At 42.4% G+C, this 27,329-nt stretch overlaps 1 protein-coding gene across 1 annotated transcript in view; it reads right to left on the bottom strand.

Annotated features, from left to right (window-relative positions):
- Positions 1 to 27,329, bottom strand: part of LOC133657642 (VPS10 domain-containing receptor SorCS3-like) — an 84,685-nt gene that overhangs the window by 56,958 nt on the left and 398 nt on the right. Inside the window, exons 3-8 of the mRNA XM_062059211.1 lie at positions 27,267 to 27,329; positions 24,008 to 24,072; positions 17,259 to 17,377; positions 8,446 to 8,535; positions 3,974 to 4,153; positions 1,067 to 1,213 (exon numbers count right to left, since the gene is read on the bottom strand). The exon at positions 27,267 to 27,329 is cut by the window's right edge and continues 11 nt beyond it. Coding sequence (XP_061915195.1) covers positions 1,067 to 1,213; positions 3,974 to 4,153; positions 8,446 to 8,535; positions 17,259 to 17,377; positions 24,008 to 24,072; positions 27,267 to 27,329 — 664 coding nt within the window. The remainder of the gene's footprint in view (positions 1 to 1,066; positions 1,214 to 3,973; positions 4,154 to 8,445; positions 8,536 to 17,258; positions 17,378 to 24,007; positions 24,073 to 27,266) is intronic.

The following is a 27,329-nucleotide window of genomic DNA, read 5'->3' on the forward strand; positions in this document are numbered from 1 at the left end:
ACACATTTAGGTATCGATTCCGATACCATGTAGTTACAGGATCATACATTGGTCATGTGTCCAGGGACATATTTACTGAGTTTGTAAACATATTATACATTTTAAAAAAAGGAAACAAGATTTTGTGAAGTGTAGTATCAACTAGATACGCGATTGTACTTGGTATCCTTACAGTGGATGTCAGGTGTAGATCCACCCATGGCATTTGTTTGCATTGTGACGCCGGTGAGCTATTGTATCCTCCTACGGTGTGTAGTGAAGCATGTTTAGCTATTAGTGATTTATAAGTAGCTAAAACACTGCCGACTGTGGATGGATGTTAGCCGCTAGCTAGCTAGCCATGTCTTAAAGCACCTCTTTCTGAGGGTGTTACAGTGTTATAACTTCACCTTTATCTTTACTTTTTACACCAAAATGCATCCGTTTTCCCTTTTCTGTCTACACACTGTGTCTGCTTGTAAGTACGCTGTGTGTGTGCGCTGCCGAACATGCTCCTCTGCTTGTAAAACCAGCTATGGTTAAAAAATGCCCGTTAAAAAAAGAACAGAAAATGGGGAACCGGTACTTTTCAAACAGAATATAGTACTGTTTTTGATTCATTAGTACCACAATACTATACTAGTACCGGTATACCGTACAACCGTAGCAATCAAATAAGTCGGCTGGCTCACAACACAGCCTCATAATATAATTGAGTGTAGTCCAACATTCATTAGCCTGGTGTGACTACATTTGTTGAATTGAAGTCACACAGGTTAATGGAAAGTCTGCCCTCCCCCCTCCCCTCCTGAAAAGTAAACCTAATGACACTGCCACCCCCCCCCCCCACCCCCCTACACGGATAATAAAACTATTCCTCCTGAGCATCCCTACGGTCATTTAGGCAGTCTGGAAAAGGCAAAGCAAAGCTCCCTCCCTCGGCCTTGTGCAAATCCGGGCCGTAAATCAAAGAACATCCAAAGCGCGGCTGATGAGGTTGAAACATTTGATGCATGATACGTGTCATAAGCGTCATTTCCCATGAATCAGAGCATCCATTCGCTCGCTCGCGCCCGAGGAGGCTCACCGTTTCGCAGCGGATATTATTCCCGGCCACGTCCGTGGCGGGAGCCGGCAGCAGAGCCCAGGTTTGTCCTTTGTTGTATGTGATGTAGGTCTTGATGTGCTGGTCCACCAGCTTGTTGGCCAGGTACATACCGTTTATGCCCTCCACCTGAGAAGAGACACACATTGTAGTCCTTTAGTCCTGGCCTCAGTCGCCAAAGTTTCCCTTCATGGATGAGAAGCATGTTGCTAGAATTTCCTGCAGAACATAGCCAGTGGACGTTTGTGTTTTTTTTAATAACAGGGCTGTTTCTTTTCAGTGTGTGACTCACAAAAGTAATAGGCCAAAAACAAATGTCCACTGCACAGCATGCTGGTTCTCAGGACCGTCTAGAGCAGGCCTGGGCAATCATTTTGCCTCGGGGGCGGCCAAATTTCGAGAATTTTTTTTTTCCTATTTTTTAGGAACACTCATACAAAACCTCCCAATAATGTCTGAATGCTAAAAACGTTATGACAGACCGCCTTAAAACCTACAAGGGTGACAGCCCTTCATTTAGTTTATACACATTTATGTTGCATTCTCCTACAATCCCTAAACCCAGAGCCATCTGGGAACGTAACATAAATTGGGGGCTCGTCCGGGATTGGCTGGCTGATTAAAAGGTGAAATGAGTCGGGGGGCCGGTATATCTATCTATCTATCTATCTATCTATCTATCTATCTATCTATCTATCTATCTATCTATCTATCTATCTATCTATCTATCTATCTATCTATCTATCTATCTATCTATCTATCTATCTATCTATGTATGTAATATTATATATAAGCAGTGCAAATCTGCTGTACAGTATGTGTGCTTGGGTCCTATTTTTAGGAACACTAACACAAAACCTCACAATAATGTCTGATTGAATGCTAAAAACGTTATGACGGACCGCCTTAAAAAACGGAAGGGAATTTGACATTTTTTTTACTGAATGAGACACCCAGAATGTACATGAAAATAAAGAATGTGGGATTTACAAAATTAACTACGAACAATAAAACACTGAATATCGACAACATATGAACGTCACCCCCCCCTCTCCATCGACATATTTTACAATCAAGCGACACGCAACAAAAACTGTCACGGCCTGAGCGCACCTCAGTGCGCATTCATGTCTGCGCCGGGCGCGCGTCAGTTCGGCTGTAGCAAGTAGCTGCAATCAATCGCCAGCATTCAGCGCACCTGTCACTGATCAGAGGACCTGCCTTCTTAAGCCTGCACAACCTGCTATCCCGCGCCAGAACGTAGCTACCTGCCGTGTACAGTAAGCCAAACCAGTCTAGCTCTATGCATACTCTCTCATTGTACTTCTACCCCTCTGTGTTGATTTGTCTCGTGTTTTCTTGTCGATCCAGCAGCCTCCCTCCGACCCCGCGTTATGTCATATATCTGGTATATCACTAAGCTTTAAAACTTTGTTGTAAAAATTTCCTTCCGCGTCTGTCCCTGACACCCGCATTTTTAGGCTCGCTCTGGAAACTGAGGTGAATTATACCACGTATTATTTTCTTATATAATTGGTAACTAGCATATGTTTGTATTTGGTCACAGAATCCTCAAGAGGATTATTCTACTAAGGTCAAAAGTACACAAGGCCATCACAAACTCTCCAGACAGTGGTGGCTCTTGCCCCCAGGAAATTGGAATCCTACAGGAATGCAAGTTTGGGGTTTAGGAGTTATAATAAAAACATTAGCAACATCTGGTAGGAAGCCCCCACAGATAGGAGTAGAGGATAGGGGGTCACCCGACTCAAACTGATCAGAGGAATAATGTCAAGGAAAGATTGACTAGTCAGACGGACCGGCCCCAAGGCTAGAGTTAAAACGAGTGGGAGTCTTCAGGAAGGGGTATTTAGTCACTGTGGTCCGAGAGGACATCAAAAGAGTAATCCGGCCGAGTAATCCAGTCTGAGGCTTGCTGAAACAAATAAAGCTTTTTGTTCAACGATTCCTCGTTGGCACTTCCTTGGCTCAACATGCATCGCTCAGTCACTTTGTCCTGGGAGGGACACTCCCCACCCACACTGCTTGGTGCCTCGTCTGAGCTGCTGGGACTTAGATGACCATAGTAACTAGTTCGATTACCATAGTAACTAATTAGATGACCACAGTAACTAGTATATCAGGCAAAAGCACAGATTCCAACCATTGCAATACTTTATTGTTCAAGACTTACGGTCATTAGAAAAAATGACTGCACATCATAATGGCAGCTACACTTTCCATCTTAAAGATCAAAAAAAATGATTTGGGAATGTCCGGCGGGCCAGATTGAAAAGCTTAACCCGGGCCTTATTTTGCCCAGTTCTAATATAGAGCAGGGGTCTCAAACTGAAAGTACCTGAGGGCTGCTGGAGGGTACAGTCTGGGTGAGGCTGAGGTCGCATGAAGGAGTCACTTCAGAACCGCGTTATAGAAACGTGGCTAAATTTGTTAACTACAACCCCTGGGAAAATATTATGGAATCGCCAGACTTGGAGGATGTTCTTCCAGTTGTTTAATTTGTGATAAATACAAAAACACAGATAATAGACATGAACAAATGTCAAATGGCAACTCAAATAAATCAAGAATATACATTTTTTTAGACCAAGCAAAAATTATGAAATGACTCAGTTTTGAGTTAAAAAAAAACATGGAATCACTCTGGAAATTTTAATTTCCAAAGCTATCATCTGCATCAGATTAGATCTCTTCATTAGTCTGCAGTTGAAAAGGAGCGTTCACTTATTGGAGAGCTGTTGCAACAGGTGGATTGCCATGAATCATGGCTCCAACACGAGAGATGTCAATTAAAACCAAAGAGAGGATTATCAAACTTCTCCAAGAAGGTAAATCATCACGCAATGTCAAACAGCTCGGACTACATACCTTGTAGAAGTCGACCAGCAGGTTACCAGTCGGTCCTCGGCTGGTTCTTAGATTCTCCAATGAAAGTGTGAAGTAGACCCCGGGTGAGTCCGAGATGTACAAGCTGTAGGTGTGGTTCTGGTTCCACTCCTGAACCGCCGCAAACACCTGCTTCTCATCTGTGCTGATGATATGCATGTCCTGCACGGGGAGACATGTTGTAGACCAAGTTAACAGAGTCCTGAACTGATTGATAATGAGCCTGACAAACCCTTGGTAAATGATCATAACAAGCCTGGGACTATTGATACTTTGTCTCTTGCTCACAAACAGGGTGTGAGAGGGTTCACTCTGTGCATTGTTCTCAGCACCTGAGCGCGTTTATTCAATAGCAGAATTACTGTATTTTCCGGACCATAGGGCACACCGGATTACAAGGCACACTGCCGATGAGCGGGTCTATTCGGGTCTATTTTCATACAAAAGGCGCACCTTTAATTGGTCTTCTTACTTACCAATTAATGTAAGTGAGAAGACCATTACTTACCTTAATTGGTCTTCAATTAAGGTAAGTAATGTCAAATATGAATAATTTAGCCATTTTATACCTCATTTTAATGCATTTCACATTGTTTTCTACCTTAAAAAATACATGTTTTCTCTATAAAGTGTGTTTTGTGTTCATGTTTTGGATGTCTGGAAAAGAGTAATTGGATTGACCGGTACATTTAAGGGCTTCATTTTTTTCTTCAGTTCTGGTCGAGATAAAGAAGTTATCAAAGTTCTGGTAACTTTGGTAACTTCTTATCAAAGTTACTTGATAACTTAATAAGTTATCTAAGTTCATTTGACAACTTTGATAGTTACTTTGTAATGTCCTTAATAATGTCCTGACCTTAATAAGGTAAGGACATTACTTACCTTAATTGAACCCAATTTAATGTAAGTAAGAAGACCTTAATTGGTCTTCTTACTTACCAGACCATTACATACCTTAATTGGTCTTCAATTAGGGTAAGTAATGTCAAATATGAATAATTTAGCCATTTCATACCTCATTTTTATGCATTACACATTGTTTTCTGCCTTAAAAAATACATGTTTTCTCTATAAAGTGTGTTTTGTGTTCATGTTTTTGGGTGTCTGGAAAAGAGTAATTGGATTGACCGGTACATTTAAGGGCTTCATTTTTTTCTTCAGTTCTGGTCGAGATATAGAAATTATCAACGTTCTGGTAACTTTGATAACTTCTTATCAAAGTTACTTGATAACTTTGATAAGTTCATTTGACAACTTTGATAGTTACTTTGTAATGTCCTTAATAATGTCCTTACCTTAATAAGGTAAGAAAATTACTTACCTTAATTGAACACAATTTAAGGTAAGTAAGAAGACCTTAATTGGTCTTCTTACTTACCAGACCATTACATACCTTAATTGGTCTTCAATTAGGGTAAGTAATGTCAAATATGAATAATTTTGCCATTTTATACCTCATTTGTATGCATTTCACATTGTTTTTTGCCTTAAAAATATATATTTTTCCTCTTTAAAGTGTATTTTGTGTTCATGTTTTTGGGGGTCTGGAAAAGAGTAATTGGATTGACCGTTACATTTAATGGCTTATTTTATTTGTTCAGGTCTGGTCGAGATAAAGAAGTTATCAAAGTTCTGGTAAGTCTGATAACTTCTCATCAAAGTTATCAAAGCTCTTTGATAACTTTGATAAGTTATCAAAGTAACTTTGATAACTTTGATGGTTACTTTGTCATTATATAAACATATGAATTTTAAAAATGGTATCTTACTTTAAAAATGTAAGGACATTACTTACCTTATTTGAAAACTAATTAAGGTAAGAAACAAGACCTAATTGGGGCGCATAAGGCGCATTAAAGGAGACATATTATATATTTGTTCTAAATGTAAAATACTTCCTTGTGGTCTACATAACATGTAATGGTGGTTCTTTGGTCAAAATGTTGCATAGATGATGTTCTACACATCATCTTCAAGTCACTTTCTGACAGTCGCCTCAGGATGCGCCGTTTTGTGGGCGGGTCTTATTTACGTGCCTCACCTTTGACAACGTCTTCTCCCCGTCATCTTTGTTGTAGCGGTGTAGCGTGTAAGGACGGGAGTGGAAGAAGTGTCAAAAGATGGAGCTAATTGTTTTAATGGCATTCACACTTTACTTCAATCAATAACGGAGCAGCATCTCCTCATCCGTGGCTCACTAGTGCAACAACAACGCCCGAAATGTGTCCCGTGAAGAACCGTCCGACCGGAACTCTCTAATAACTAAAGTTCCTTGGGTGAATAATGTAAACTCACTACACCGGTATGTTTTAGCGCTTTCATGGTGAGTTCACTGACAGATATAAGTAAGAACTTTACACTACTTTATATTACAAATGGCAACAGTGGAGGATGAATGTCACATAACAAGAAGATAGAGAAAAAGAAGAAGCTTATCCACTACAAAGGCGGACGGGTGAAAATTTTCCGGACTTATGCAGATCCCAAATATACATCAGCAGGTACCAGAAGGTAAGAAAAGTTGGTTTTGCATAATTTTGTGAAACAAAACACCAGATAATATGTCTTACCTTATACACACACCATAATAATACTCCTATGTTGAAGCACAGTACAATCCATCAAGAGATGTGGCTTCACAGCTTACCAAAGTCCTACTAAAACATTCTGATAGAATTTTCAATGGAACATATAAAATGTTGGTGTTGTTTACTTGAGTCATATTGCAGTCTACACGTATCTCTTATGTTTGACTGCCATCATAGTGCAGTCGACACATATTTCTTATGTGTGACTGCCATCATATTGCAGTCTACATATATCTCCTATGTGTGACTGCCATCATAGTGCAGTCAACACATATTTCTTATGTGTTACTGCCATCATATTGCAGTCGACACGTATCTCCTACGTGTGACTGCCATCATATTGCAGTCGACACGTATCTCTTATGTGTGACTGCCATTATATTGCAGTCAACACGTATTTCTTATGTGTGACTGCCATCATATTGCAGTCTACACGTATCTCCTACGTGTGACAGCCATCATATTGCAGTCGACACGTATCTCTTATGTGTGACTGCCATCATATTGCAGTCAACACGTATTTCTTATGTGTGACTGCCATCATATTGCAGTCTACACGTATCTCCCATGTGTGACTGCCATCATATTGCAGTCTACATGTATCTCTTATGTTTGACTGCCATCATATTGCAGTGTACACATATCTCTTATGTGTGACTGCCATCTACTGATCACACTTATCATTACACCATGTAACAAATAAAATAGCTTCGAGGTTGGTAAGCACAACCAAAATGACTCCGTACATTAGGTGCACCGGGCTATAAGGAGCTCTGTCGAGTTTTGAAAAAATTGAAAGGATTTTAAGCGCGCCTTATAGTCCGAGAAATATGGTACATGAATGGAGAGAACCGTCTTGTCAGTTATCCCCAATTTTATTGATATATTGTCCCACAAATTATTGCCGATAAACAATATTATTGTCAGTTATTTAGAGATCAAATAAAGCACTAATGTAATCATACCGTACTAATAATAATAATGCAAGTATTTATTTCAAACACAATAAAGGTTTATTTCATTTTTATTTTTTATTATTATTTTTTTTTTTTATCATTGAAGGTCAATAACTTTTCAATTATCCTAAATACAGTACAGTCCAAAAGTTTGGACGCCCCTTCTTATTTCAATGAGTTTTCTTTATGTTCATGACTATTTACAATGTAGATTGTCCAGCTTCAAGCACACCTATGAAGTGAAAACCATTTCAGGTGACTACCTCTTGAAGCTCATGGAGAGAATGCCAAGAGTGTGCAAAACAGTAATCGGAGCAAAGGGTGGCTATTTTGAAGAAACTAGAATATAAAAATATGTTGTCAAGTACATAACTCCACATGTGTTCATTCATAGTTTTGATGTGACAATCTACAATGTAAATAGTCATGAAAATAAAGAAAACATTTTGAAATGAGAAGGGGCGTCCAAACTGTACTGTACGTAAACAGACAACAAGGATAAAAAGGACTCAATCTTTGTTGGGAAAAAACTGCACTTCAAAATGTTTAATGTTTATTGAAGTGCATTTTTTACCTCAGTTGGTTTGTTTTGTTGTTTTTTTTGTTGCCAACAAATTGGCCACACTGGCTGGTTTGTCCGTATTAAAAGGCTCATTTGAAGCCAAAATATTCCCACACCGGACACTTTGCAGTGATATTCATCCCTCCTACTTTCTGTCACATTCCTGCCATCCATAACTGACCAGAGGGTTCTCTCCATTCATATAATTCTGCTGTTGAATAAACCCTCTCACACATAGACGAAGAAAAACCGACACACACATGGCAATTTATCAATGCCATTTTTAATTTATCGTTCCATTAATTGCTTCGGTACCACAAGCAATGTTTTTAAGGACATCCCGCTCACCTTTGGCAGACAATATTTAGGTAACTGCATGCGTTTGAACGCTTCTCTCATGTAGGACACGTAGTAGCTGGCTCGCCCGGATGTGGTTACCTTCCAAATGACAGAAGAAGATGCTTTGTCAATGTCCAAATAGACCACCAGGACATATTTGTGTCACCTCTGTGTGTCTCTTTTGTCATTACATCAGTGGGTGGATGTGGAAATAGTCTCAAAACGCTTTGAGTACTTTGAAGGTAGCAATACAAGTATAACCCTTTTACCCATTTAGAAACAGTTTGTTTGGATTCTAAATACAGTAGCTGTACAAAATGAGCTACAGAGCTCATTACAGAGCAGGGGCGTCCATTATAACAATGCTTGGATGGTGTGGAGGATGCATATATGTTTAAGAGTTCTTTCTTTTTACATAGCCATGTTTAGAGTATCTAGTACTTTTCCTTTTTTTATTCTACTAGTTTCTCTTGCTTTCAGAGGTCTGTTTTGTGTCTTAACCTTGGAATGTGAAGACAACACCCGCTGGTTCCTTTTCAGTGTTGCGGGGGAGACATGGGGGTTTTCTTTGTGTGCAAAGGAGTTGGCTTTTCCGTTGGAATGCCAGATCAACTAGAGTAGCCGATATGAATGTATTGGTTAAGCCAGGGGTGGGCAATTAATTTTTACCGGGGGCCGCATGAGCAACCCGAGCACTGCTGGAGGGCCACATCGACAATATTTCAATTAAATTTTGCAAGATAAATAATAATAATTAATAATAATAGTAATACTTCAACATAGTGTGTGTAACAGCATTCCATGACTAATATAAATAAATTAACATTAAAAATAAATGACAGTAAAATAAGCACACATATGACTGAGGAGTCATAGTGTAACTTTGTGTGGTGTTTGAGTTATCCGACTTTTTGTGTGGCCGTAAACGCACCAGTGGTTTAGTGCTATGCGTGTTGGTGACAGATGACAAGTTGGTTTTGGCCTGGTTTGTACGGCAGAAAATGACTAGTTTTTCGAGATAGAATTGTTTTACTCATGTTTTTGGTGTGGTTATGTCCGAATATAAACAGTTTTGCTCAATAAAGTGATGGATATAATTCCTGTCCTCGAAGCATCTCGATAGACGTTACAATAATTGAACGGTGTTCAATTGAACGGTGTTGACGAACACCGTTAGGGCCGCTTGTTGTCACTGTCACTCAAAGTTGCATTGCAAAATTACATAGAATAAATATGTTTATTTTGTTTAGAATTCAGATGGGATTTGATTTGGTGCGCGGCATATATTTGCTGCGCGCAGCAGACGCTTGAGCAGTGCGCAATTGCGCAGGCGCGCACCTTAGAGGGAACGTTGCTTTGCAGTCCATGTCTTGTTGGAAACACGCCATTCGTCATCAACTTTTCTCTTTTTAGCGTCTCGGGTGTAAACCGTGCATAGCTTGTCGCTGCATGTGCACCTTCACTCGCAGGTTACACACGGACACACGCCCATAAATAATACTTTTCAAAATAAAAGCAGCACAGTTGTATTGCGCGCACGACATAGATGTTTTTTCAACTTTATTTTGTAGTTCACTCACAATCACGCACACGCATACATCCACACGGAAGTAATACAAATAACGATTTTCAAAACAAAAGCAGCACCGTTGTATTGCACACTCGACATAGATACTTTTTTAAATTTATTTTGTAATTTATAATTGGCCTCACGCGGGCCGGACAGGGACGCACAAAGGGCCGGATGCGGCCCGCGGGCCGCAGAATACCCAGGTCTGGGTTAAGCTGATCTCCTGAAAATTTCAGTAAATCTTGAAAATATTATCCATTTCTGTCTTGATGGTCCTTCTAACTCAGCATATATGGCATCGAAAGAATTTGGGTTTGACCAGTAACTTAGATTCCCTGGGAGGAAGAACTGGTCCGACGCAACAATGGCAACACATGTTGCTCCAAAACCTGTATGTACCTTTCAACATGTGTAAGTTACCCATGCCTTGGGCACTAATACACCCCCATACCATCAAACATGTTGCCTTTTACACTTTGACCCTAGAACAGTACGGATGGTTCTTTCCCACTTTGGTCCGGAGAACACAACATTCACAGTTTCCGAAAACATTTTAAAATGTGGACTGGTCAGACCACAGAACACTTTTCCACTTTGCATCAGTCCATCTTAAAAGAGCTCGGGCCTAGAGGAGCCGGCGGTGTTTCTGGGTGTTGTTGATAAATGGCTGTGGCTTTGCATAGTAGAGTTTTAACTTGCACTTACAGATGTAGCGACCAACTGTAGTTACTGACAGTGGTTTTCTGAAGTGTTCCTGAGCCCATGTGGTGACATCCTTTACACACTGATGCCCGCTTTTTGATGCAGTACCGCCTGAGGGATCGAAGGTCACGAGTATTCGATGTTGGTGTTTGGTGATTTCGCCAGATTCTCTGAACCTTTTGATGATATTACGGAGCGTAAATGGTGAAATCCCTAAATTCCTTGCAATAGCTGGTTGAGAAAGGTTTTTCTTAAACTGTTTGCTCAGGCATTTGTTGACAAAGTGGTGACTCTCGCCCCGTCCTTGTTTGTGAATGACTGAGCATTTCGCGGAAGCAGCTTTTATACCCAATCATGGCACCCACCTGTTCCCAATTAGCCTGTTCACCTGTGGGATGTTCCAAATAAGTCTTTGATGAGCATTCCTCGACGTTTCTCAGTCTTTTTTGCCACTTGTGCCAGCTTTTTTGAAACATGTCGCAAGCATCCCATTCCAAATGAGCTAATATTTGCCAAAAAATAACAAACTTTACCAGTTCGAACGTTAAATATCGTGTTTTTGCAGTCCATTCAATGTAATATAAGTCGTTCTGTTTTTATTTACCATTTAGACAACGTGAGGACTTCACCCGTTTTGGGGTTTGTACTTAAAAAAAAAAAGACAAAATGAAATCAGATACAGGCGATTCTTGGAAGTGTTTTTGTCAGGTTCAAACACTGATGACATCTATTAAACAAGACAAGAAGCAAAGAATCAAACAGAGACAGAATTAAATTTGGACTCAATTGAGGAGAGACGCCATCGCCCTATAACCTTTACAGTGTCTTAGCACGCACTGCCGAAAAAGGTTTACGTCTCCACCTTTATTTGGACACTCCCTGTTTACACAACAACATCTGCTTCCAAAGGAATGGGGAGTATGTAAACAGTCATTGTTTTCGGTCACATTAACACAGCAGAAAAAGATGCCTCGGGTTTGGGCTGGTCCTGGCTTCAGCCTGGGCAGGTCTTCGATGACAATAGATAACCCCCATCCCGTCTCCTCCCATCGTACACAATGGAATTTTCCAAGCCTTTGCTTGGTGCAACAAAGACAGCCTCTTGTCTTTTCATTGGGACACTCCCTGTTTACACAACAACATCTGCTTCCAAAGGAATGGGGAGTATGTAAACAGTCATTGTTTTCGGTCACATTAACACAGAAGAAAAAGATGCCTCGGGCTTGGGCTGGTCCTGGCTTCAGCCTGGGCAGGTCTTCGATGACAATAGATAACCCCCATCCCGTCTCCTCCCATCGTACACAATGGAATTTTCCAAGCCTTTGCTTGGTGCAACAAAGACAGCCTCTTGTCTGTTCATTGGAAACTCACGGAACGGAAAGTTTTTTGATAATTTACATACAATTTCTCTGACAGTTTTGACCTTTGATGGGAACAGTTCTGGGGTTTAAAAAAAAAGGCAGACCAGCTAACAATACTGAGGTTTCATTCTACTTCAAGAAGAAGTTTAAAAGTCCCTTTTCTGTCTGAATAACACAAGGGTGTGTTACAGCCTCTCTCTGAAGCATGATATTGTCAATATTTCCCCGCTGGAAGCTGTGTAGTGCGTCATAAAAGACGCCGCGAAGAAAGTCCATTTGTCAGCGAGGACACTTCCATCGGTTTCTTGAAGGAGACTTGACATGGAAACACCATTTTTTTGTTGTTGTCTTTTTTATTGACGCGGTGGGGGGATTTCAGCGTGTCATTGTCAGGAGAAGTTCAGGAAGTGTGTGACGGAGTCTGGGAAGAGACTCGACGGGTCGGAAGTAGCGGGAAAAGCACGCTAGAATGGCTAAATAAGACGCTTTCATCTGTGCGAAGCGTCAATAACAAACTGCAGAAAGTGTGGCGTTCCTAAACTTTTGACAGCATCTCTTCACTGGATAACCTGACACAACTTTTTGTTTGTCTGCTCCGCGCAATGCAAGCTGTCTGATGAAAAATGGAACGGGACGGGAGGTTTTTTTTGTCGAGACGTTTCCCCGACGCCGAACGAGAAGTTGAAGTGGCCTCCTGGAGGATTTATCCACAATTCATGACCGCCTCGCCGACAAAACCCCTCCAATCGGTGTCAAGAGCGCGGCTGAAAACGCGAGCGCGACAAAAAAAAAAAAAGGCTCGTGGTTATCTCAATTAGTAAAGCGGCGAGAATGATGTGGACTTTACCCAGCAGGCGCCTGGAGGACTTTAATGCACTCGCACCTTCCCTTCCACTTAAAGGGGCGGCTGCTTGCTTCTTTTCTAATCAAGTGGAAGGATGGTGTTTGTCCCCCTCCACACTACATTAGGGCACTAATGGAATAATCCATTCAAAATCAATGAGTTGCCTTTTGGGTTTTTTTTCTGAGGATGTTGCACTCTCTCCCGCGGGACTGTGGCGGTGTTGACGACTGCTTATGCCGTGGTAGCCCCGATCGATAACCTCATTACTCTTTGTCGAGTTAAACCCAACTGCCCCCGCCCGCGACAACCCCCACACCTCCCCCCCGGCAGTGAAAGTCACCAGAAAGTCGTGGGGCGGAGGCCGTCGTCGCCGCCGCGCCGAGTCCGGCGTTGTGCGTTCGCCCGCCTCCGCCTCGCCCGGTCAATCTCATCTCGGCTAAAGGCAATTTGTGCATTTTATTGAATGACCGTTTCTGAACCACGCTGGCGTGTATCTAGATCTGTTTTGGGGGCGAGTCTTAACGTCGCACACATTCCAATCACATCTGCCAATGAAGTGCGCTGAACGTCAAACTGGGTCACGTCCCGTCTGCAACATCATTTCACATTGAAAGATTATGTATATGTAAATATATAAATATATATATACCGTATATCACCAAATAGTAGCCCGGGCGTTTATTTCACAAAACGGGGTGAGACCCCGGGCCGCTATTAGGACATGGGCGGTTATTTGCACAAGGCTTTTATTTATTTTTGCACCAGCCTGCACCAGGCCATTATTTGGTTACAATGGTTACTGTCCAGTATTTTTTTTTCGTACAAAAAACTTTAAATGTAAAAGCTATTGTAAACATACAAACAAAAAAACAATAGACCAACATGAGGTAGGCCAGGGGTCACCAACGTGGTGCCCGCGGGCACCAGGTAGCCCGTAAGGACCAGATGAGTAGCCCGCCGGCCTGTTCTAAAAATAGCTCAAATAGCAGCACTTACCAGTGAGCTGCCTCTATTTTTTTTAATTTTATTTATTTACTAGCAAGCTGGTCTCGCTTTGCCCGACATTTTTAATTCTAAGAGAGACAAAACTCAAATAGAATTTGAAAATCCAAGAAAATATTTTAAAGACTTGGTCTTCACTTGTTTAAATAAATTCTTTTTTTTTTTTTTACTTTGCTTCTTATAACTTTCAGAAAGACAATTTTAGAGAAAAAATACAACCTTAAAAATTATTTTAGGATTTTTAAACACATATACCTTTTTGCCTTTTAAATTAATCCCTCTTCTTTCCTGACAATTTAAATCAATGTTCAAGTAAATTAATTTTTTTTATTGTAAAGAATAATAAATACATTTTAATTTAATTCTTCATTTTAGCTTCTGTTTTTTCGACGAAGAATATTTGTGAAATATTTCTTCAAACTTATAATGATTAAAATTCAAAAAAATTATTCCGGCAAATCTAGAAAATCTGTAGAATCAAATTTAAGTCTTATTTAAAAGTCTTTTGAATTTCTTTTAAAAATTTTTGTTCTGGAGAATCTAAAAGAAATAATGATTTGTCTTTGTTAGAAACATAGCTTGGTCCAATTTGTTATATATTCTAACAAAGTGTAGATTGGATTTTAACCTATTTAAAACATCTCATCAAAATTCTAAAATTAATCTTAATCAGGAAAAATTACTAATGGTGTTCCATAAATTCTTTTTTAAAGTTTTTCTCTTCTTTTTTTCGGTTGAATTTTGAATTTTAAAGAGTCGAAATTGAAGATAAACTGTTTCAAAATGTAATTATAATTTTTTTTCGTGTTTTCTCCTCTTTTAAACCGTTCAATTAAGTGTAAATATCATTAATTATTAATAATAACATAGAGTTAAAGGTAAATTGAGCAAATTGGCTATTTCTGGCAATTTATTTAAGTGTGTATCAAACTGGTAGCCCTTCGCATTAATCAGTACCCAAGAAGTAGCTCTTGGTTTCAAAAAGGTTGGTGACCCCTGAGGTAGGCTATCAAAAGACAAGAGATCAACAAGGCCTCAACATGGCAGTAGTGGAACAATTGTCAAATAGAATACCAATACTAAAAATAAATAAACTTTTTAAATAAAGCAGCCTACCAGGAAAAATAAAATTATGGTACCAAGTACTCAAGTATAAAACCCACCATCTAAACAGAACAATAATTCTGTCACTTAAATAAAATAAAGGCTACAGTACTCCAAGTTTTAAATAAAGAAGCATACAGGAAAAATAAAATTATGGTACCAAGTACTCTATAAAACCATCAAAACAATAATACTGCAGCAAACGCAACCCCAGTAGTATTTTAATCTAAATTATGCAAATAACAGCCCATGGGCGGCTATTTGGACATAGGCGGTTATTAGGAAGAGGCGGTTAATTCACAAAATGGGGTCAGACTATTAGGACATGGGCGGTTATTTGCACAAGGGCGTTTATTTGGTAATATACGGTATGTACAAACCCCGTTTCCATATGAGTTGGGAAATTGTGTTAGATGTAAATATAAACGGAATACAATGATTTGCAAATCATTTTCAAGCCATATTCAGTTGAATATGCTACAAAGACATCATATTTGATGTTCAAACTGATAAACTTTTTTTTTTTTTTTTTTTTTGCAAATAATCATTAACTTTAGAATTTGATGCCAGCAACACGTGACAAAGAAGTTGGGAAAGGTGGCAATAAATACTGATAAAGTTGAGTAATGCTCATCAAACACTTATTTGGAACATCCCACAGGTGAACGGGCAAATTGGGAACAGGTGGGTGCCATGATTGGGTATACAAGTAGATTCCATGAAATGCTCAGTCATTCACAAACAAGGATGGGGCGAGGGTCACCACTTTGTCAACAAATGCCTGAGCAAATTGTTGAACAGTTTAAGAAAAACCTTTCTCAACCAGCTATTGCAAGGAATTTAGGGATTTCACCATCTATGGTCCGTAATATCGTCAAAGGGTTCAGAGAATCTGGAGAAATCACTGCACGTAAGCAGCTAAGCCCGTGACCTTCCATCCCTCAGGCTGTACTGCATCAACAAGCGACATCAGTGTGTAAAGGATATCACTACATGGGCTCAGGAACACTTCAGAAACCCACTGTCAGTAACTACAGTTGGTCGCTACATCTGTAAGTGCAAGTTAAAACTCTCCTATGCAAGGCGAAAACCGTTTATCAACAACACCCAGAAACGCTGTCGGCTTGGCTGGGCCTGAGCTCATCTAAGATGGACACAGTGTAAAAGTGGTTTGTGGTCTGACGAGATCACGTTTCAAATTATTTTGAAAAACTGTGGACGTCGTGTCCTCCGGACCAAAGAGGACAAGAACCATCTGGACTGTTCTAGGCGCAAAGTTGAAAAGCCAGCATCTGTGCTGGTATGGGGGTGTATTAGTGGCCAAGGCATAGGTAACTTACACATCTGTGAAGGCACCATTAATGCCGAAAGGTACATACAGCTTTCGGAGCAACATCCAAGCAATGTTATCATGGCCGCCCCTGCTTATTTCAGCAAGACAATGCCAAGATTTGAAAGAAAAAAAAGACGTTTCTCAGTTCGAACATTAAATATCTTGTCTTTGCAGTCTATTCAATTGAATATAAGTCGACAAGGACTTGCAAATCATTATATTCTGTATTGTTTACGAATTACACAACGTGCCAACTTTTGTACATAATTTCTGAATGTTACCTTTTTTCACTTTAAAGCCAGTGGTCTCTAAAAAGCACTTTGCACATGTAAATCTGTTACAGACTTGCAGCAGTTTCCCCTGCAAAACACTGAGCTTTTAAGAGAGTGGCATTGGATTTTTGTTTTCTAATTTCCTTTTGCTGATTATTACCTTTAGTACAACATGCATGAACGAACGTACCAAGGCTGCAAGCGGAGGCAAAATGGCTCGGCAGTGGAGATAAATCAATAGGACTGGAGGGCATTGGGAAAATTAAATTCCTATAATGGCCCTGACGGCGTCTGTCTAATTGGAGTCAAACACTGAGTGAATGGCAAAAAGGACACGCAGAGTTCTATTCACATCTCATTTTTCACCTTCTCTCTCTCTCGGGTTAGACAAAAAGGATTTTTTTCCCCTCTCCCTGCACCTCGACGTGAACGAGCCAAAAACTAAATGAAAACAGGCGCTGGGGAACAGGTGTGTTGGAGGAAGCCATTATGAGGATTTTTGATGGAAGTTATCAGAAAATAGGGGAATACAAGCCCAGTCCCCACCAGCGGAAGCGGACCTTGTGTCGAAAATGATGACCTTGCAGCGCCAAAAAAAAAAAAAAAAGACAAAGTGATATTTTGAAGCGGGTACCTGAGTGAAAACGTATTCGTCCTGCACGACCAAGGAGTTGGTGTCCACGTGGCCCGGGAAGAGGTACTGTCTGTTGGCCTCCGTGCACCTCTGCACTCTGCACCTCACGTACTGAGCACCTGGGACCGAGGCAAAGGAAATCAGTCAGAAGGAAAAAAAATGACCGACATTTAGCCAGAAGCGCCACTGGAGACGCTATGCAAAATGTAAAGGACCGTGCTAAACGTGCTTGGGGTTCATCACAGCTTTACGAGACGGCTGCAGAATGTGGGAAATACTATGGCACTTTCTTTAAAATGGACTAAATAAGTCATCCAGGCCACTAGGGACGCCCCAATGCATTATTTACTCAACGACGGACAACAGATTTGGCAAAAGTACGAACCTTACATAGGCAAAAACGGACAAATAGGGTGTCATAATATTGTATTGAACCTAGGGTTGTTCCGATACCAATATTTTGGTACCGGTACCAAAATGTATTTTAATACTTTTCTAAATAAAGGAACCACAAAAAAATTTCATTATTGTCTTTATTTGGACAAAAAAATCTTAGTGTACATGAAACATATGTTTATTATTGTAATTTAGTCCTTAAATAAAATAGTGAACATACTAGACAACTTGTCTTTTAGTAGTAAGTAAACAAACAAAAGCTCCTAATTTGACGTATGCAGTAACATATTGTGTCATTTATACACCTATTATTTTGTCAACAGTATAAAGGACAAACTGTAAAAAATGATTATTAATCTACTTGTTCATTTGTTGTTAATATCTGCTTATTTTCTGTTTTAACATGTTCTATCTACACTTCTGTTAAAATGTAATAATCACTTATTCTTCTCTTCTTTGATACTTGACATTAGTTCTGGATGATACCACACATTTAGGTATGGATCCGATACCAAGTAGTTACAGGATCATACATTGGTCATATTCAAAGTCCTCATGTGGCCAGGGATGTATTTCCCGAGTTTATAAACATAATATGAATTTTAAAAAAAACAAATTTTTTTGTGATGATAAAACATATCGATGTAATCATAGTAGTATCGACTAGATACGCTCTTGTACTTGGTATCATTACAGTGGATGTCAAGGGTAGATCCACCCATGGCATTGTATCCTCCTACGGCAGGGGTCCCCAAAATCCGGGCCGCGGGCAGTCCCAAATTAAAGGAAGAAATTAAATAAATAAGTAATTATTATTATTATTATTTTTTTTTAAACTGTTTTTTCAAATACATTTTCTACCGCTTGTTACTCTCGCGGTCTCCTAGCCGCCCGGGCAAATCATATTGTCTAAAAAGGCATCTGTGTACTCTAACCGTCTACAGGAACGGTTCAGCTCCAATGACTCTGCAGCCGTGTGGAAAGGACTAAGGGCGCTTACGAACTATAACCCCAAAGCCCCCCAGGCCCTGAATGACCGCACTCTCGCTCAGGGCCTCAACACACGAACGGCCTTCAGCTCATCAAAGCTCTGCGTCCCCTCCCCCAACCCCCACCACCACCAACTCTCCAGCACTTCATTAAAGGACTTGTCATCCCCGTCTCCATTGTGGACTCCATCCGTTTCGTGGGCACCACCATCACCCAGAACCTCAAGTGGGAGCCGACCATCAGTTCCCTCATCAAGAAGGCCCAACAGAGGATGTACTTCCTGCGGCAGCTGAAGAAACTTAAGGTGCCGACCGAGATGCCGGTGCAGTTCTACTCAGCCATCATCGAGTCCATCCTCACCTCCTCCATCACCGTGTGGTTCCATGACGCCGCAGTCCGGGACAAGAATCGACTGCAGCGCATTGTACGTGCTGCTGAGAATGCTATTGGCTGTTCTCCTTCAGGACCAGGAGGCGTGTGGGTCGGATCACAGCTGACTCTTCTCACCCTGGACACAAACTATTCTCCCCTCTCCCCTCAAGCAGGAGACTACAGTCCATTCAGACCCACACCTCCCGCCACCTGAACAGTTTTTTCCCCTCGGCCATCAGGCACATGAACAATAACAAGACCTGATAGCTCAGTTACAGCTCATGTTATTCTATTCTGTGTTATATGTGTTTTATGTTGCACGATTGCACCAAGTAAAATTCCTAGTTTGTGAACCCGTTCTCAAACAATGGCAATAAAAACTATTCTGATTCTGAAAGGAGGGAAATATCAGAAGAAAGGACAAGGAAAACCGGGTATGGACAGAGAGAAAACTATCTACATTCCTACTCTCACCTATGGTCATGAAGTGTGGGTCATGACCGAAAGAATACGATCGCGGATACAAGCGGCCGAAATGAGTTTCCTCAGAAGGGTGGCTGGCATCTACCTTAGAGATAGGGTGAGAAGTTCAGTCACCCGAGAGAGACTCGGAGTAGAGCCGCTGCTCCTTCGCTTGGAAAGGAGCCAGCTTAGGTGGTTCGGGCATCTCGTGCGGATGCCTCACGAGCGTCTCCCTAGGGAGATCCTCGTTGCACGTCCCACTGGGAGGAGACCCCGCGGCAGGCCAAGGACCAGATGGGGGGATTACATCTCCTCTCTGGCCTGGGAACGCTTCGGGATTCCCCAGGAGGAAGTTGCTAATGTTGCTCTGGAGAGGGAAGTCTGGGGGTCTCTGCTAGAGCTGTTGTCCCCGCGACCCGATTCCGGATAAGCGGTTGAAGATGGATGGATGGATGGATTGATGGATGGATGGATGGCAGCCCATCCAGAGGGCGCTTAAAGTCAGCTGACACGCCATATTTCAACAGTGTCATGTGTGACGTGGGTTACGCTGGAATTGCTTTTGCGACATCCAGTGGACACATTTAGAACAGCAGTTTCTGTCCTTCAAAAACCGCACCTCATTTGCTAAAACCTACATTTGACACCCCTTCTCTATATCAAAAAAATTCTCCAAACCTTGAAATATGTTCTTTAAACGCTCGATACAATTAAAAGACTTTGCGGCGTCTCACACCACAAACACATTAGAGCCACGCATGGATTGCAATTCTCTCTCCAATGAAGAAACAGCTTGTGATTGGGATATTGGAGTAGCGGCAGTCTCTCTGCCGCACTGTTGTGACGAAACAAGAGCTGAGCCAGAAGGCAAAGGTCTCGGTCTACCGAGCTATCTACATTCCTACTCTCACCTATGGTCATGAAGTGTGGGTCATGACCGAAAGAATACGATCGCGGATACAAGCGGCCGAAATGAGTTTCCTCAGAAGGGTGGCTGGCATCTACCTTAGGGATAGGGTGAGAAGTTCAGTCACCCGAGAGAGACTCGGAGTAGAGCCGCTGCTCCTTCGCTTGGAAAGGAGCCAGCTTAGGTGGTTCGGGCATCTCATGCGGATGCCTCAAGAGCGTCTCCCTAAGGAGGTCCTCGTTGCACGTCCCACTGGGAGGAGGCCCCGCGGCAGGCCAAGGACCAGATGGGGGGATTACATCTCCTCTCTGGCCTGGGAACGCTTCGGGATTCCCCAGGAGGAAGTTGCTAATGTTGCTCTGGAGAGGGAAGTCTGGGGGTCTCTGCTGGAGCTGTTGTCCCCGCGACCCGATTCCGGATAAGCGGTTGAAGATGGATGGATGGATGGATGGATGGCAGCCCATCCAGAGGGCGTTTAAAGTCAGCTGACACGCCATCTTTCAACAGTGTCATGTCTGACGTGGGTTACGCTTTAATTGGTTTTGCGACAGCCAGTGGACACATTTAGAACAGTAGTTTCTTTCCTTCAAAAACCGCACCTTATTTGCTCAAACCTACATTTGACACCCCTTCTCTATATCCAAAACATTATCAAAACCTTGAAATATGTTCTTTAAACGCTCGATACAATTAAAAGACTTTGCGGCGTCTCACACCACAAACACATTAGAGCCACGTGTGGATTGCAAATCTCTCTCCAGTGAAGAAACAGCTTGTGATTGGGATATTGGAGTAGAGGCGGTCTCTCTGCTGCACTGTTGTGACGAAACGAGAGCTGAGCCAGAAGGCAAAGCTCTCGGTCTACCGAGCTGGTCATGAATTGTGGGTCATGATCAAAAGAATAAGATCGCGGATACAAGGGGCCGAATTGAGTTTCCTCAGAAGGGTGGCTGGCATCTCCCTTAGAGATAGGGTGAGAAGTTCAGTCACCCGAGAGACACTTAGAGTAGAGCCGCTGCTCCTTCGCTTGGAAAGGAGCCAGCTTAGGTGGTTCGGGCATCACGTGCGGATGCCTCACGAGCGTCTCTCTAAGGAAGTCCTCGTTGCACGTCCCACTGGGAGGAGACCCCGCGGCAGGCCAAGGACCAGATGGGGGGATTATATCTCCTCTCTGGCCTGGGAACGCTTCGGGATTCCCCAGGAGGAAGTTGCTAATGTTGCTCTGGAGAGGGAAGTCTGGGGGTCTCTGATAGAGCTGTTGTCCCCGCGACCCGATTCCGGATAAGCGGTTGAAGATGGATGGATGGATGGATGGATGGCAGCCCATCCAGAGGGCGCTTAAAGTCAGCTGACACGCCATCTTTCAACAGTGTCATGTGTGACGTGGGTTACGCTTTAATTGCTTTTGCGACATCCAGTGGACACATTTAGAACAGCAGTTTCTTTCCTTCAAAAACCGCACCTCATTTGCTAAAACCTACATTTGACACCCCTTCTCTATATCAAAAACATTCTCCAAACCTTGAAATATGTTCCTTAAACGCTCGATACAATTAAAAGACTTTGCGGCGTCTCACACCACAAACACGTTAGAGCCACGTGTGGATTGCAATTCTCTCTCCAATGAAGAAACAGCTTGTGATTGGGATATTGGAGTAGCGGCAGTCTCTCTGCCGCACTGTTGTGACGAAACAAGAGCTGAGCCAGAAGGCAAAGGTCTCGGTCTACCGAGCTATCTACATTCCTACTCTCACCTATGGTCATGAAGTGTGGGTCATGACCGAAAGAATACGATCGCGGATACAAGCGGCCGAAATGAGTTTCCTCAGAAGGGTGGCTGGCATCTACCTTAGAGATACGGTGAGAAGTTCAGTCACCCGAGAGAGACTCGGAGTAGAGCCGCTGCTCCTTCGCTTGGAAAGGAGCCAGCTTAGGTGGTTCGGGCATTTCGTGCGGATGCCTCACGAGCGTCTCCCTAAGGATGTCCTCGTTGCACGTCCCACTGGGAGGAGGCCCCGCGGCAGGCCAAGGACCAGATGGGGGGATTACATCTCCTCTCTGGCCTGGGAACGCTTCGGGATTCCCCAGGAGGAAGTTGCTAATGTTGCTCTGGAGAGGGAAGTCTGGGGGTCTCTGCTGGAGCTGTTGTCCCCGCGACCCGATTCTGGATAAGCGGTTGAAGATGGATGGATGGCAGCCCATCCAGAGGGCGTTTAAAGTCAGCTGACACGCCATCTTTCAACAGTGTCATGTCTGACGTGGGTTACGCTTTAATTGCTTTTGCGACAGCCAGTGGACACATTTAAAACAGCAGTTTCTTTCCTTCAAAAACCGCACCTTATTTGCTCAAACCTACATTTGACACCCCTTCTCTATATCCAAAACATTATCAAAACCTTGAAATATGTTCTTTAAACGCTCGATACAATTAAAAGACTTTGCGGCGTCTCACACCACAAACACATTAGAGCCACGTGTGGATTGCAAATCTCTCTCCAGTGAAGAAACAGCTTGTGATTGGGATATTGGAGTAGAGGCGGTCTCTCTGCTGCACTGTTGTGACGAAACGAGAGCTGAGCCAGAAGGCAAAGCTCTCGGTCTACCGAGCTATCTACATTCCTACTCTCACCTATGGTCATGAAGTGTGGGTCATGATCAAAAGAATAAGATCGCGGATACAAGGGGCCGAATTGAGTTTCCTCAGAAGGGTGGCTGGCATCTCCCTTAGGGATAGGGTGAGAAGTTCAGTCACCCGAGAGAGACTCGGAGTAGAGCCGCTGCTCCTTCGCTTGGAAAGGAACCAGCTTAGGTGGTTCGGGCATCTCGTGCGGATGCCTCACGAGCGTCTCTCTAAGGAGGTCCTCGTTGCACGTCCCACTGGGAGGAGGCCCCGCGGCAGGCCAAGGACCAGATGGGGGGATTACATCTCCTCTCTGGCCTGGGAACGCTTCGGGATTCCCCAGGAGGAAGTTGCTAATGTTGCTCTGGAGAGGGAAGTCTGGGGGTCTCTGATAGAGCTGTTGTCCCCGCGACCCGATTCCGGATAAGCGGTTGAAGATGTATGGATGGATGGATGGATGGCAGCCCATCCAGAGGGCGCTTAAAGTCAGCTGACATGCCATATTTCAACAGTGTCATGTGTGACGTGGGTTACGCTGGAATTGCTTTTGCGACATCCAGTGGACACATTTAGAACAGCAGTTTCTTTCATTCAAAAACCGCAGCTCATTTGCTCAAACCTACGTTTGACACCCCTTCTCTATATCAAAAACATTCTCCAAACCTTGAAATATGTTCCTTAAACGCTCGATACAATTAAAAGACTTTGCGGCGTCTCACACCACAAACACGTTAGAGCCACGCGTGGATTGCAAATCTCTCTCCAATGAAGAAAAAGCGTGTGATTGCATTGACCGCAACGTTGGAGGAGCGTGCGGCTTCAAAGGGCGGCACATGGGGGACGCATTAAGTAGAAGAAACATCCATCAACGCCCTAAAACCCTCGCCATTTTGCCGGCCGCACCTACTCTGCTTCACCGCACCTGAGAGACCAATCTGAGGAGCTCGTCTTGCCCGCCGCCTCACTCTAAACGAGAGGCAAGGGGTTCTCGGGCGCACTCACGGCCTTTTGCGATGCGCGTCTCCATGTGGACTACGTCCGGCTCTCTGTCCAGCCCCATCACGGCCCTGGGAGGAAGAAGACAAGATGGATTATCGCGGTGCAGGACAGTTAAATCTCCATTCACTCCAGCACCCAGGGAACAAGCAGCGGTTTAGATAAGCAGTTGTATAAAATGACAGGCGGCCGCCACATTGTTTGGTGTAATGTGCAAGAAGACAGGCTTTTTTTTTACGCACTTGGACGAAATTGTCTTTTCAGACAGTGGCATTTGCGACAACAAAAGGCTGGCATCGATATTCAGGGGCGAGCGCTGGAGACAACTAAATGACAGCGACAACAGAAACAGCATGACATGTTTGTTGCCGTCGGAGAGTGAAAAATATTCCTTTCAGCCGACGCGACGCCAATCAAACCCTCAGAATGTCCTGAAAATTCACTCGCATTGTAGTGAAAAAGAACGTCCAATTACCAAAAAACGCTGTGAAAATGTCAATTCTGTATGTTCATTTTTCACTTCATTCCACAGAAAAAGATGATGTTAAACTACAGCCATTCTGTTCAAAATATGAATATATTTTGTGACGCACACTCAGGAGATCTGGGTTCAAATCTCTGGGTCTTCCTCCCACATTCCAAAAATAGGCATGTTAGGTTAATTGGAGACTCCAGGGGCCTGATGTACCAAGATCCAAATACCACATGCAAACTGTACAATGGTGTGTAATATTAGTGCAGTGGTTCTTAACCTTGTTGGAGGTACCGAACCGCACCAGTTTCATATGCGCACTCACCGAAACCTTCTTTAGTGAAAAATAAAATGTTTTTTTTTTTCAAATTCAAGACAAAGTTATATAATAATAATAATAATAATAATAATAAATTGTATTTGTAAAAAGCACTTTAAATTGAGTAAAAAACCTCAAAGTCCTAAAGTGTATTAAAATAAATAAAATAAAATAAAATAAATAAATAAAAAGATTTTAAAAAAAATAAATGAATAAAAACTATAACAGCCAAATAGCTAAAACTAGTATGCATATATCTAAAAAAAAAAGGGGGGCTTTAAAAAAAAAAGGGTTTTTAAGCCTTTTTTAAAAGCATCCACAGTCTGTGGTACCCTCAGGTGGTCAGGGAGAGCGTTCCACAGACTGGGAGCGGCGGAGCAGAAAGCCCGGTCTCCCATTGTTCGTAGCTTAGTCCTCTGAGGTTGGAGGAGGTTAGCCTGTCCGGAGCGGAGGTGTCGTGTGGAGGATTTGGGGGTGAGTAGTTCTTTGAGGTAGAGGGGGGCATTTCCACGGAGGCACTGGTGGGTTGGTAGGGAGACTTTGAATTCAATCCTATATGTTTTTGGTAATACTTTAGTATGGGGAACATATTCTAAGTAACAAAGACTTAAATTAGAGTTATGTGGACACTAGGGGAACATATTCTAAGTAACAAAGATTTAATTCAGAGTTATTTGGTTAGGGTTAGGGTTAGAGGGTTAGGGCCAGGGTTAGAGGGTTAGGGTTATAATAAGGCCATGCAGAATAAGGCATTAATAAGTACTTAATAATGACTAGTTAAGAGACAATATGTTACTTATTTGCATGTTAATAAGCAACTAATTAATGGTGAATATGTTCCCCATACTAAAGTGTTACCATGTTTTTTTACTGGTGCACAAACATTTTTATTTACACGATGAGTCGGGTGTGTCTTGACCTCCGCCGAACCCCTGAGCCCGACTCACCGAACCCCTAGGGTTCCATCGAACCCAGGTTAAGAACCACCGTATTAGTAGTAATGTTGCGTGTGATCTACGAAGACTGTGTGTACAATTAATAACTGGTGCAAACCGCCCTATTTGAGCGAGGTTTTTGCGCGTACTAATCAAGCTATGACTGCACAACTGCCCGTTTGCACGTCCTTTCTAAACATACGAAATGTAGATGCAAAATAGCAGCTGCAGAACAATTGCAATGCAAGCAGCCCATATTATTACTGCTCATACTTCAGACTTTATTATTCTTGTTCCGCACGTTTCTCTTACACTTAATACGAGACAAACCGGCCAACGAACCCCCACATATGTTATACCCTCGGAAAGGTCTCACTTGCGCCTACGGCGGTACTTTAAAGTGGGAACATTTCGTGTTACCATGGCGACGCTATTCACGAATTTAAAAAAAAAAAGGGCCAATTGAATGGGTACACTCCTTTTAATTGACGATTAATCTGAGACATTCTTTCACGTAAACTCGGTGCTTAAACGTCTCATTTTGTTCACGCACTTGTCTACTTTAATCCCGGCTAAAAAAGTTTTGACGTCCAATTTTTTGGTTTTGGCAGGATTGCAATCGGAGTGCCTTAGCTTGCTAGCATGCTAACATTAGCATGCTAACTTTTTGCGCTACTTTTGCAACCGTTTTACACCAGAGTTATAACTTGGTATGTGACATTTGTTGCCTGTTAGCATGCAAACGATAGCAGACTGGCAAGCTAATTTAAGCATGCTAAGATTTTCGTCTAATTTTAAACGTTTTTTCTCTATTTCCGCAGCCGTACACCTTTGAGTCATATAACTTGGTATATGAAACATGCAAACTGTTATCACGCCAACGTTTTTACCCATGCTAAACGTTAGCATTTTATTGTGCTCATGCTAACGTTTTTTTGGCTAGGTGTGTAGCTCATTTTGTACGGTTAAGTTAAAAGTTAAAGTACCAATGATTGCCTCACACACACACTAGGTGTGGCGAAATTATTCTCTGCATTTGACCCATCACCCTTGATCACCCCCTGGGAGGTGAGGGGAGCAGTGAGCAGCAGCAGTAGTGGCCGCGCCCGGGAATAATTTTTGGTGATTCAACCCCCAATTCCAACCCTTGATGCTGAGTGCCAAGCAGGGAGGTAATGGGTCCCATTTTTATAGTCTTTGGTATGACTCGGCCGGGGTTTGAACTCACAACCTACCGATCTCAGACCTAAAACTCTCAGATTCAGACACTCTGCACCATCTTAAAAGTACGGCAGCTTCCTGGGACCCCCGGCCAGAGGGCCAGGGCACAGATAACCGACCCATCAAAATTTCCACAGGAATTTTCTGGTTACTGTTATTATTAATGGTTTCTCAAAGAGCCAATTTTTGTCACGAGCTACAAATGTGTTTTTGCTTTTTGTCTATTGTTTCCATGATGGACTCATAATAGACATGATAAAGACGAACGTTTTAAAAAGTGAAATTGTGTTCAAAAGGAAACGGTGTGTGCGTTGGTACCAGTAGAATCGACCCAGCATCACGTTGTCGTGCACCAGCTGCCACTTCTTCCCAAAGTCCGTG

This window comes from Entelurus aequoreus, linkage group LG09, assembly GCF_033978785.1.
Source record: "Entelurus aequoreus isolate RoL-2023_Sb linkage group LG09, RoL_Eaeq_v1.1, whole genome shotgun sequence".
NCBI lineage: Eukaryota > Metazoa > Chordata > Actinopteri > Syngnathiformes > Syngnathidae > Entelurus > Entelurus aequoreus.